This window comes from Engystomops pustulosus, chromosome 2 (genome assembly GCF_040894005.1).
Source record: "Engystomops pustulosus chromosome 2, aEngPut4.maternal, whole genome shotgun sequence".
Classification (NCBI taxonomy): domain Eukaryota; kingdom Metazoa; phylum Chordata; class Amphibia; order Anura; family Leptodactylidae; genus Engystomops; species Engystomops pustulosus.
Window position 1 is genome coordinate 56213883 of NC_092412.1, and position 12859 is coordinate 56226741.

The 12859-nt window shown below is 41.5% G+C and overlaps 1 protein-coding gene across 2 annotated transcripts in view; it reads right to left on the bottom strand.

Moving 5' to 3' along the window:
- PPP1R1A (protein phosphatase 1 regulatory inhibitor subunit 1A) overlaps positions 1-12859 on the bottom strand; it is a 108114-nt gene that overhangs the window by 30181 nt on the left and 65074 nt on the right. The window contains exon 1 of one of the 2 annotated variants that reach the window (XM_072134701.1): positions 5982-6135. The exons of the other annotated variant lie outside the window; for it this stretch is intronic. Within the exon in view, the coding sequence (XP_071990802.1) occupies positions 5982-6120 (139 nt within the window). The 5' untranslated portion in view covers positions 6121-6135. Of the gene's footprint in view, positions 1-5981; positions 6136-12859 lie in introns of those variants that run through there. 2 annotated transcript variants of the gene reach the window in all.

Consider the following 12859-nt stretch of genomic DNA (forward strand, 5'->3'; position numbering starts at 1 on the left):
TTCTTCTTCCATATTCCTCCTCCCTGAAAGCAGGAGGAGGACTGAACATAAACAGTAGCAGTGACTGGCTGCTATCTATGTTCTAGATGTTTCCCCCAGTGATGTGGCTGACCTTATATTGACAGATAGGTCACTGGGGACCTCCAGCGTACTCTCCGTGGAGGATGGGGATGGATGCAATACAGTTGCCTCAGTCTCCCATGGACTACTTTGGCCTCTGCCGAGCATGTATGTCACTCAGCAGGAGAAAAAAACACCACTTTCTATGTCTTTCCATCCGGTGTATTCCACAGGATCCGATTTATGATGTGCAGATGGAGGGAAAAAGGATGTTTCCCTCTGCTGCTATAAATAAATGGATACGTTCAATGTATACGCTGGTAGGTCCCTGAAGTATAAGTTGGGCGTATGAAGAAAACAAGATGTGATTGTATTATTACTAGTAAAGAATAAAGCCATGCTACGAAGCTGCAGCCCTAAAATAATCTTATCTGGATACAATCAGACAATGGTCCAGATTTATTAAAGTCCCTGTCGGGCTTTGCACATTCTTCTTAGTGCAAACTGCTTGCACATGTATTTATAGTGTCCGCAACACATTTGTGTCACAACTGCACTATACCCCAACACTAAATTCTGCAGTGAAAGGGGGGTTCCAGTGCGTAGTCGGACCGTGCAACACATTTATCAGAATTGTGTTGCATACCCTATGTTATGGGTGTACCCAGAAATAGTTGGTGCACTGTACTGGAGCAGTGCAAGGAGCGCCAGATTAATAAAGAATGTGCGCCACAATTCATGAATCTGGAGCACTTTGCACTGTTTTTGATAAATGTGGCCCAATGTGTACAGACACAGGATATGGTAACGTCACCAATGTTTAATTAACTGTAGCCGTGTGTGTAACAGTGTGAAAGAGTAGATTATGCAAATCTAAATTGCAAATGTGGACATCAATATGCACAAATACCTCTATAAAGAGGCTTAACATCTCCACTGGCAGTAGGTGACTAGATCCCTCATTATTTCACTCATATTACTGTAATAATGTTCTGATGAACAGAAAATGAAAGGAAATCACAGACAGGTCATTTTAAAGGGTAAATTATTTGGAAAATGTCTGATTAAAAGAATTACATTAAGGCATGTGATTTATTGGAATATACTGTATCTTAGTTCTTAATATCTGAATTGTGTCTGAAATACCTTAGAAGACTAAGAAACCCACAATTATTGATGTCTGAAGGAGAGTATCCATCTAGAAGGGGCATCTGGATAGTAAAGAGGGAATCTCAATCGCTCTTTGTTTATGCCTTAAAAACCATCTTTGAGCCATACTGATGCGTCTACCCATAATTTAACTTGGATTTGGTAAGAGCCCAAATAATCATATATTCACACATATCAAAATAATTCAATACAGGAAAATGACTTGTTAAAAAGAGATTCTGTTCTGCTCTGAGTCACTGCTGTAGAAGGTTTCTGTACATGTCATGCCAAAGCAGTTACTTGGGGGAAGGGCTGTGCTGTGCCAAACACCAAGGGGCAGATTTACTAACCCGGTCCATTCGCGATCCAGCGGCGCATTCTCTGCGGTGGATTCGGGTCCGGCCGGGATTCAATAAGGTAGTTTCTCCGCCGTCCACCAGGTGGCGCTGCTGCGCTGAAGAGCATCGGAACGCACTGGAGTATACCGAGCCGGGCTGAGAGAAGGTAAGTGCAAGCTCTGCAACATTTTTTTTTTTAATGCGGCGGTTTTTACGAATCCGTCGGGTTTTCGTTCGGCCACGCCCCCCGATTTCTGTCGCGTGCATGCCAGTACCGATGCGCCATAATCCGATCGCGTGCGCCAAAATCCCGGGGCAATTCAGGGGAAATCGGCTCAAATCGGAAATATTCGGGTAAACGCAAAACAGGCCCTTAGTAGATGACCCCCCATGGCACCACAGTCCTGCTACTACATGCACAAAGATATAGTTATCCAGATCTCCAGGGCACTACATGAAAGACTATATAAAAGAAAAGGATTGATGCACTTGTATGTCTGTGGAAGTGTTATCCCTAGTGGCCCAATAAGTAATAGCCTCTAGCTGCAGCCTGCATTATACTGTATGGGCTGCACGTTCTATACAAATGGGAGCCGGTGGATGACATAGGGAGAAGTGAGTAGTTTTTCATATGTTTTTACCACCTGGAGTCACATTTTATGAAACCAGACAACCCCTTTAAGAAATGTGCCCCAATACTTTTGCCCTCATATTGTATATGGTATTGTCTTTCTATCCTGAACTGTACTATCCTTTTGTTAATAAAGTTATGTAACACTTTACAACAAATGTATTTTTAGGAAGTGTCTACTTGTCATTTCTATGTTGTATCTTTATGGGATCAATGATAACACTTTGTATCAACAGATTTGTCTCTGTCCTCCGCTGCTGCAAATAACTCCCATTCAGTGATTACAAGACTTTTAAGACACATAATACAGTTATATTATAGAAGCCGTGCAGTGCATCTTGGGAGAAGTTCATTTTTACCAGAATATACCCCAAAATGAAGACAAACAGCAGGGGAGCAGTTGGTGTGAGCTTGATCTATGGGATATCAGACTGATTAGTTTAATCCCTTTATAGGAGAAATCCCACTTTTCACTGAACACAAAGCTCCATCTGTAGCGACAAGATGCCAAGTGTATTATTCCTATCACAACAGCACAGCCATAAAAACTCAGCGCATATCCACTGATAACACAGCATCTGGAGGACTAGAATGGCTACAGGGAGCTGCATTGGGTTTTAGTTCTATGAGCATTCCAGAATGTTTCCATTCGCTGACAGCAGGCAGAGATTTTGAGACTGAAACATGTTGCAGATCTTTTCACTTTAACGTGATTCAAGTGATATTGTAAATGACTTTCTGTCAGCTATCCTTAGTCATCAGTCATTAGTATCAGTATGATAGGGATCTTACAACTTAAACCCCCATCGATCAGCATTTTGTGATATACTTTTTAAAGGAAATCTACCACTTGGATGCATTGCTTCAGAACCAAACACACTAGCATGTAGGTGTATGCCTTGTGAAACAGGATCCATTCTTCTTTTTGCTTCTAATAGCTACTGAGACAGCAAACAAGTCTCAGGGGCTCCTGCCTATGACACAGGAGTCCCTTCTGGGTCTGTTGTCCGCTAATTATTCACGCCTCCATTCTGCCTTTCTACCCACCTACTCCCTTCCTAGGCAGAGACCTGAATTGAGGTGTGGTCTGCTCAGCCAATCACTGCCTGGAAAAAATTAGCACCCCAACCAGTGATTCGTTGAGCAGGCCACTCCCACTTGAAAAAGAGCAAAAGCTAGAAACGTGGAATCATATATAAGGTTTCTATATAATGGAAGCTGGATAATAATAATATAATAATAATAATTCCTTTATTTATTTAGCGCACACAGATTCTGCAGCACTGCACAGAGTTTGCCAAATCAGTCCCTGTCCCCATGGAGCTCACAATCTAATCAACCTACCAGTATGTTTTGGAGTGTGGGAGGAAACCAAAGTACCCGGGGGAAACCGAGAGAACATACAAAAGTCTTTGCAGATGTGGACCCTGGGACTTGAACCCAGGTCCCCAACGCTAAAAGGCTTCAATGCTAACCACTAAGCCACCATGCTGCCCTCAAGTTTCTTCCTATCTTGTTTTTTGGACTGTTTGATTCTGGAGACCACCGGAGGATCCCGCACTGTATTAAACTACAAGTACACAGTAGGTGTGCGGAGGTTGAGCATCCACACACTTTATTTGCTTCAGGTCTATCCTAGTATTTGAAACAATAAAGAAAAGGGAGTGGCTACTGACAATGACTTCTGAACCCTGACTTGGTGAGTGCCATTCACTTTATTTCCTATTCCTTGAAGAAGGTCTATTCTAGTGTGTCTTGTGGTTTCAGGGGACACCTAGGAATTATAATTTAATACATTAAATAGATAGCTAATATATATATATATACTTTACAGCGCACATACAGCACAGATATGTACTGTACATTTTGTACCCCCTGGGATACCCAAACACCACATCTTACATCATATCGGGCGACCAGTTGCTGAGGATACGTTTGGTTGCTTGGTAACTGTTCTTGGAATACATTGTAGCTCGTGTCCTGCATTTACTTGATATTTTTCCTATCCTAGAATCCCCCTTTAAGGCGCTGTGAGACCTTGTCATGAGCTGCCAGGCACAGGTGCAATGATGCAATGATTTTGTGCACTTTCCCTGAATGAAGTCTTAATTGATTTTCAATTAAAAATACAAAACATCCAGTCCTTTCGGGATGCCAGGCATGCAGCTGCAAGCCCCTCAATGTATTGTCGGCATCCATTTCTCTGGCAGTGCCAATATCCCATGCTTGCCATCGCGCCCATATGTTATCATTTCCACCGTGTTTTGAATATAGGGAAGTGGCTGATGAAATGTTTGCATGCTCATGTGGATGCCAGATCCGATGTGCGCTCAAGCTGCCATACAATCAGGAATTCTGCATAAATTGCTGTGGAATTATCATAGCAAATCCACACTCCAATGCCTTCTCATCTAGAGACAGGTAGGAAGACAGCATAGGACGAGTAAGGTCATTCTAGTTGTACGCGCATTGACCTGCCAAGACTGACTGCGCTTCCGCTTAGAACTGTCAAGGACTTGCAAATGTGAATAACCTCTGCCCTGCTGATACTCAGGAAAATATACTGGACAGAGATTTCTGCCTAATTATCTGAGACTTAGAAAGGGAGGAATTATCACATTGGGGAACAGTTACTTACATTGCCGCGGGAGTTCACAGAAAGTGCATTGTCCGACGATAATGCACCATGCGGCGATTCACTAAGATCATGCGCCCAATATCCTGCATGTGACGCTTCCCCACTCAGGTCCGCCGGAGTTCACCTTCTTTTTAGTGGTGCATGTAAGTGCTTGAGCTTGCGACACAATTTGAAAGTTAAATCCCGCGCTCAGTCCGAATCAGTCAGATCGTCCGATGTCACGCCACCTAATTTGTGTTGCAAGGAAGCCAGTGCAGTTGCGTCACAAAAGGATTGTGTGCGCCAAAATCCCAGCGCACACACTTCTTGAATACCTATGCAAGCCGTGTAATCCCCAAAAAAGGTGAACAGTCTGGCAAAAGTACGATCCGCGCCCCTTAGTTAATGAGCCCCATTATGTTTATGAGCCAGTTGCACATCCGTAGAACTGCTGAGTTTTAAGGCATAAATGGGTGTTACCAAGTAGTATAACCCCTTTGGGCATGATAACAATAACACAATCTGATCGAGGGGAACTGGGACCTCAACCGAATAGCACAGACCAACACTGTTTACAGAACTAATTGTAGAGGTGTCTGGTTAAGCATGCAAGCATGTATTAATAAAAGATCATTGGAAATTGCCAAGCACAGTGCAGAGCTATCTCCAGCACTCTCATAGTGCCAGAGGTAGCCAAGCACTGTGCTCTGCAATTTCCAATATCCCATAGAATTGAATGGAGAGGCAAGACACATTTTGTTTTCCCGAACACAAATTGTTGTCTCTCATCTTGTGGATTGGGGATAACAATAATACTCAGTACAACCCCTTTAATGGGTAGCACAGCTGCCTTGTATTGCTGGGATCATTTTATCAAACTCTATGCCCTTTGGTTACTAACCCCTGATGATGACAGGCAGTGGAGACTATCTATACAGTGCCGTGGAAAATGTGGGCACTATACATACATATATGATAGATATCTCTGCATCTGGGTCTGTCCGTTGTGTAGTGGGATGTAGCCAGGTGTCACATTGTAATGAATCTCATGTTGAGGATCTATCCTATCCTTAAAGAGGATTTGTCAGGACAATTTGGGACACTAAGCCACCCACAGGTCCTTAAGGACCGGTGGTTTAGTGTCCCAATTCACCTTTTACTAAGATTAAAAACCGTTTATATTTACCTCTTTCCAGTGCTACCTGCGCGGTTGAGGAATGAAGCCGGCGTATTACACACCAGCTTGCCTGCGCATGTGCTGTGAAGCCGGAGATGTACAGCACTGTTTTCATTGAAGTACTGGGCAAGCGGGGGGTCAGATTCATCAGATCGGACCCATCTCTAGGTAAGTATAAAGGTTTGCTTTTAAGAAAAGCACCCACAGAGGTTCTTGGTAAAGGTCGATTTGGGAAACTAAATCACTGGTCAATAAGGACCGGTGGGTGCTTTAGTTTCCCAAATCCTCCTAAAAGGTCCATGTTAAGCTTTCAGGAACCACAATGCAAGAAACCTGAACAGCATACACTGTAGAGCTTTACCCAAGCCTTTTCTAGTTCCTCTACTTATCGTAACCTCTTGCTGTGCTAAGTCCCTCAGACTAAATGTGACCTTTGCTACTGTCACTAGTAATTACGGACCATGTAGTGATCTGCTGGATACAGTAGCTGATGTAGGATGTAAACTGACAAAGAGGATCAGTTAGTGTGAATCAACTTATACAGCTCATCTGCCATCGACTCTGAGACAGTCCTTTAATTTTAAGTCTGTTAATTAAAGTTACATTTTAATCACTGGAGAAAATACATTATTGTACAAATTGCTACTAGGAATAATTGGATGTCTGCCAGGTTTGTAACAAAGTCTTCTCATGTCATGTCTGACCATTCCCTAATGAGAAAAGCAAAGCGAAGTCTGTGAACAAGGAGAGGCTGATAAAATGAAGGAATATTCATTGGATCTATTGTACAATGTGGGTTATTTAATATTTTTATATACTGAGAGCTCATAATGAAGTTGCTTTTTTTTTTTACCAAGTACATACAAGATAGGTTCTATAGGTTTGGTCTTGAGTTGAATTTGTATGTAAGTCGAAACTATATATTTTATAATTGTAGATCCAGACAATTTTTGTTTGCCCCAGTGACAATTGGAGTTTCAAATTTTTTGGCTGTAACTGCACCAAGGATTATCAATAAATCTTCAATACAGACACTTTACAGCTGATCATTGCAGCCTGGGACTATAGTAATGTATCCAGAGAGCTTCACCAGAGGTTACAGGGGGCCGAGGGTCCATCTTTAACTAGGGGTTGTCTGTAAGTCGAGTGTCCTTAAGTAGGGGACAGACTGTATAAAGAAGATATGGTATTGGGAGTAAGAATTCCCAGAGACTCCCCATCTCAGACTGGTTAGTACTGGTGTTACCATAAAGATTGTGGTGCTTGCAATTGGAACCAGGCTCATAAGCTGGGGGACGGGGACAGGAGTTCTAAATGTATCCATAAAAGAATCCATACTTACCTCAATTTTACTCAATGCTCCTATTAAGCTTTTAATATCAGAATTTAATAAATATAATAAAACTTTAGAAGTTTGTTTTCAATATAAAAGAGAATACAAATCATCCAAAACAGCGGATTCCGACTTCTTTTATATAAAGATAAATGTATTTGCAGAGAGATTATATCACTATTACTTATTGTATAGTATCTGCTTCACATAACGTAACACCAACAAAAATGAGGCTCAATCAGTAATTAAAGTGAGGTTTAGTGTAATCCTGAAAGCTAACAATCTATTAATCACCAAACCACGGGTGTACCATGCACTTTGTGGCTTAGCTGTGTGTGTATCACAGGTAGAGTCATTACAATAATATATTGACCCTTTGCAATAGTCAATAAATTAATTTTAAGATTTTCTTATTGTCTCCTATAATTAATCGTTTTCTATACATCCAAAGGAGTCAAGCCATGTGGCTGCTAAAGGACACTTGGACAGTAAGGACCATTGATCTGCTTGGTCTTATCCTCTTCACTACTAGTTGGAAGAACCTGTGTATAAAATTAAAAAGACAATTGGCCAAAGGCTCTCAAGTGACCCTTGTGGCCATAATTGTAATGGAGGCCCATTTGCAGGGATTTTCCAGAACATTAAAGAACATGCAGTGTAACTTAAAAGGGTATTCCCATTTTGGCAAATTAATGTTGTTTAATTGTTTGCATGATGAAAAATTATACAACTTTCCAATATACTTTCAGTATCAATTCCTCATATTATTCTAGATCTCTGCTTGCTGACATTCTACAGAAAGCTTAATTGTTTATTTACAGTGGACAGAAATCTGACAATGGTCACACAAGTGCACAGCTCGTTAGTATGAGAGAGTAATCAGAGCTGTGTGATATACCGAGCCGTGCACCTGTGTGACCATGGTCTGTTACATTTCTCATACTCCCCTACTCCCTCAGCACTGAGAATAAAGCAGGAAATGCTCACTGCACTAGTGCTGAGGGAGCAGGGAAAGGGTAAGACAATGTAACAGCCTGTTAGGTCAGATCACCGAGGGGCTGGAGTAGCATTAGTTGAAGTTGATTTTCGAAGGAATAATAAATATGTTATATAGAATTGTTTCTCCTAAATCCCTTCCTCATCTAATCCCATCCCTTCCTTCCCTTCCTTGATGGACTGGATGGACATGCGTTTTTTTGCAACCATTTAAACTATGGTAAGAAGGTTTATATTTGCCTGACTTTGGGGAATATTTTTTATAGGTATATGGGTGAGATTTCACATTAAAGGGGGATTCTAGAAACTATCCATCCACTACCTGAGGGGGTTAGTATTGAAATGGGGTAAAACCCTTTTATAAAATACAGTGAGATCATGTTTCTGTCCTTGGCAGGGCAAATGGATTCTTCCAATGTAAAAAGGCTTTAAGGTGTCATAAGGAAAAAATTCCGGATCCAGCTAGTTGCAGAATAAGACCGCCTTTATTATATTTTCAGGGCATCCATCAGGTAAAATACAGGTGACATGGTAAAATCATCAGAATCGCCAACGCGTTTCTAGCACAGACAAGTGCTCTTAATCATGATCAGTCATGATTAAGAGCACTTGTCTGTGCTAGAAACGCGTTGACGATTCTGACGATTTTACCATGTCACCTGTATTTTACCTGATGGATGCCCTGAAAATATAATAAAGGCGGTCGTATTCTGCAACTAGCTGGATCCGGAATTTTTTCCTTATTGTGGACTTTATTGCCCTGCAGTGGGGTGGATCCGTGCAAGAGGATAAAGTTACCGCAAGATCCAGGTGAGCTGGAGGATCTTTCTTATAGTTATAATACTCATGACCTGGGGTAGGCCATTTATGTCAGATTGATGGGGGTTCAAATCTCAACTCCACTTCCAATTGTTGAAAAAGAATAGCTGCAGCACACCACTTAGAGCCACGTCTACTTTATTGTTTACCAGGTAACAAAACACTAATTCCTGTTGTCACGGGTGCCCCTACAATCCATGTCTCGGGTTGCAGGCGCACTTGTGATCCTCTGTGTGTCCCTTCATGCCACCAGTCTCACTCACCTCTCCAAGATCCATTTGCAGCTCTTGAGGTCTGGCACGCATGTACGCTCTTCCTAGTGCACGGGGTGCTGGCTCTGTGAGATTTAAAGGGCCAGCATGCCACTAATTGGTGCTCTTAAGTAACCAGCCTCTCCGTTTGACTCCTGCCGGATCTTTGTGCATTGTGCCATTGAAAAATCTTGTTCCCTATGCCCTGCGATTGTTTGGTGAATTCCTGTTGTGACCTGACTATGCTCCTCTGCTGCACACCTTCTGCTCTGCCTTTGACCTTGATCCTGTTCTGCCTATCTCTACCTCCTGCCTGTCCCCGACCATGACTCTACCTCACAACTGTACCTCGCTTTGCCGTCACCGAGCAATGTCGCACCTGTGGAGCGACCTCGTTCTATACTACTGCAGCAAGCCCAACCCGCTTTGCGGTGGGCTTTGGTAAAAACCGGGTACCACGTAGACTCCGCTCTAAGGTGTCGGCTTACATCATTGCTCATGGTGGTACAGTAGGTCTACTACCCCTGGTCCTGACAATGTGACCTTATATCATTGTAAACTTACTAGTGCTTTACACTACACCTTCTGTTATACCCCAAACCCCTAACAAACCATCACAGCAGCCACCACCACCTACAGTGTACGGCAAATTTTCAACCGTTCCAAAAATAGTCATGTGGAAATAAATCCTAAAGATCTGCGCTATTCATGAGAACAGGAATGATGAGACAATGAGGCTCACTGAAGATTATATTAATGTTACTATACAAATTTTTCATTCTGAGTGAAAATCGCATTGAGAGTTCTTGATCTGGAGCTTACACTGTATAATTAGGTCACAGCGCAAGCAGATTCTACCAGAACATCAGGACTGCATTGACTAAAACTGAATAGCACATACATCGAAAGCAATCGTACTAGCAAACTGGAACCAAATGAGGGATTTCTCTGAAGGGCAAATTGAACTTTTAGCTAATTATAGCATTTCTAAACAATTTTACGAAGCTCAGCCTGTCGTATATTGACCTTTAGAGATGAAAAGTTACAAGTCTAATTGGGAAAAAAAGTCTAGAAATGCTTCTGGGTAAAAACAATGATTTTCTTTAAAACAATGTACAAAGCCAAACAAGAATCATAGCAATATATAGAAAATAAAAGCGTAGTAAGCATAAAAATAACATACTAATAATAACATAGTAACCTTTGGTGTCACCATTGTGGCTGACAAGAAGCATGATTCTACTGGGTAACATACTTTGAAGGAATAGGAGATATTTTGGGCATCTTCAACTTTAATCTACTAATAAAAGTTATGAATGTAAAGTGTCAGACTTTATGGGCCCTATTTAGTACTACCCAGATTTCAATTTAAGAATTAGAATGGGGGTCGTTACATGAAAATATCAACTAAACTATTGCCCCTTACTCATACTCCACTCAACTGGTCTAGTGGCATAACTCCCAACTTTTGGGCTAGGGAAAGAGGGACACAAAGCTCCTACCTTTTCCAGAAACCACGCCTCCCTCCCATTGTCCCACTCCCAAACATAGTATAATATTGATCTTAATGGCCCCCACATAGTATCCTACCCATTCCTATGGCCAAACACTCCTAAAGACCCATTTTATTTTTACCAATGCAACTCAGCAACATATAATACCCCCAATTTAATTTTATCCCCACTTTATTTTTGTGACCTCCTTTCATCCATCTCTTTCATATTGTGGCCTCCTGTCCTCCATCACTCTCAAATAGTGGCCTCTTGTCCTCCTCCATTCCTCTTATATAGTGGCCTCCTATCCTCCATTCCTCTCACATAGAGGCACCCTGTCCTCCATCCCTCTCATACAGTGGCCTTCTGTCATCAGTCCATTTTATATAGTGGCCCCTTGTCCTCCATCCCTCTTATGTAGTGACCTACTGTACTCCAAGTCTCTCGTATAGTGGCCTTTTGTCCTCCATCCCTTTTATATAATGGGCCCCTCCCCTCATAAAGTGGCCTCCTATCTGCCATTCCTCTTATATAGTGGCCTCTCCTCTCATATTGTAGCCCTCCCCTGTTCTCACCTGTTCCTGGATATTAAAAAAAAAACTTTGCCACTTACCTTTGCCTCATTACTCCACAGTCCTGCCTCCACCTCTCCCGGAAGTCTGAGATGACGGAGGAGGGGGGTGGGGCTAGCCAGGGGAGGAGCTACCTCCATACATCTCTGTTATAAAGCACAGCAAAGATGTGTGGAGACGGTAGGAGCAGATTCCACATCCTGGTCTCCGCTCTGCAGCTCTAGTGTGTCGGGGCGGGGAGTAGGAGGTGGGACAACCTGGGGCAGTAAGAGCCAGCCCGGGACATTCTCCAAACTGCCCGGGATGGTGCCCGGGATGGTGGGACAGCACCCAAAAACCGGGACTGTTCCACCAAATATGGGACAGTTGGGAGTCATGTCTAGAGGTAAGGAATTCACTCTGAATCACAAACTTGTGTGGTTGTCTTCTGATGAAGATTTGAGGTTTATAACTGTAGGAGTCTGACCCAAGATATATGTATGAAAAATGTATTCCTTGATTCAAAGTTGCGTTCATCATCTAGCTACAAAAAATTATTCATCAAAATATTCATCACATGTATAATGTTCTTATTATCCATCTTCTTGGAAATGTATTGTACTGAAGAGAAGATTCACAGCTTTACTTCAAAATTACAAATGACTTCTATTATCAAGGAAGTCATATGTTAATATAGTTTTCCTCAAGAATCTCTGAAAATATATGTAGGTTTCAATTAAATGCCGCTACCAAAGATTAATTTAGTCGGATTCATTACTAATTGAAGATTCCATTACTTTTCAGAAACATATCAGAAGGTTCATTATTTAATAAAAATTTCTTTGGAGTTTTTCTTATTACATGGTCACACTAAGAACATAGCCCGTCACTGAATGTTAAAGCAGTGACTTGAAATTATTTGGTTAAACTGCAGAACATACAGATGATTTTTATTTGTTTAATTTATTTTTGTGTTTAATAATATACACAAGGGGACAATTTTTCAATACAATTTTTCATTTTTTTTAATACTTTTAAAATATTTTCCTATTTGGATCTTAGGAGGTCTAATCTGATTTTTTTTAGAGACTTAGTGATAATTCCAAGCAATTAAATATTTTAGAAGAAAAATAGGGGACCGACACAATTTTATTCTATAAGTGTCCTTACATAAAAAATTGGAGTATTTAACATTCAGACAAATCAGAAATCGTCACAGTCCCCCTTACCTACCATTTGCCATTTATAATATTTGTGTCTTCTTCTGTAACTGAGGTGTCTATGGTCCCCACTTAAAGGACATCTACCACCAGGATGAAGGATTGTAAACTGAGCATACTGACATACTGGTGTGTGCCCTCTCTGGCAGGATCTGCTGTTCTTATAGCTTCTTATGCCTGGTTTTAACAAAAAAAGGCTTTTAAGGGGAGTTTGGAGCCCCTAA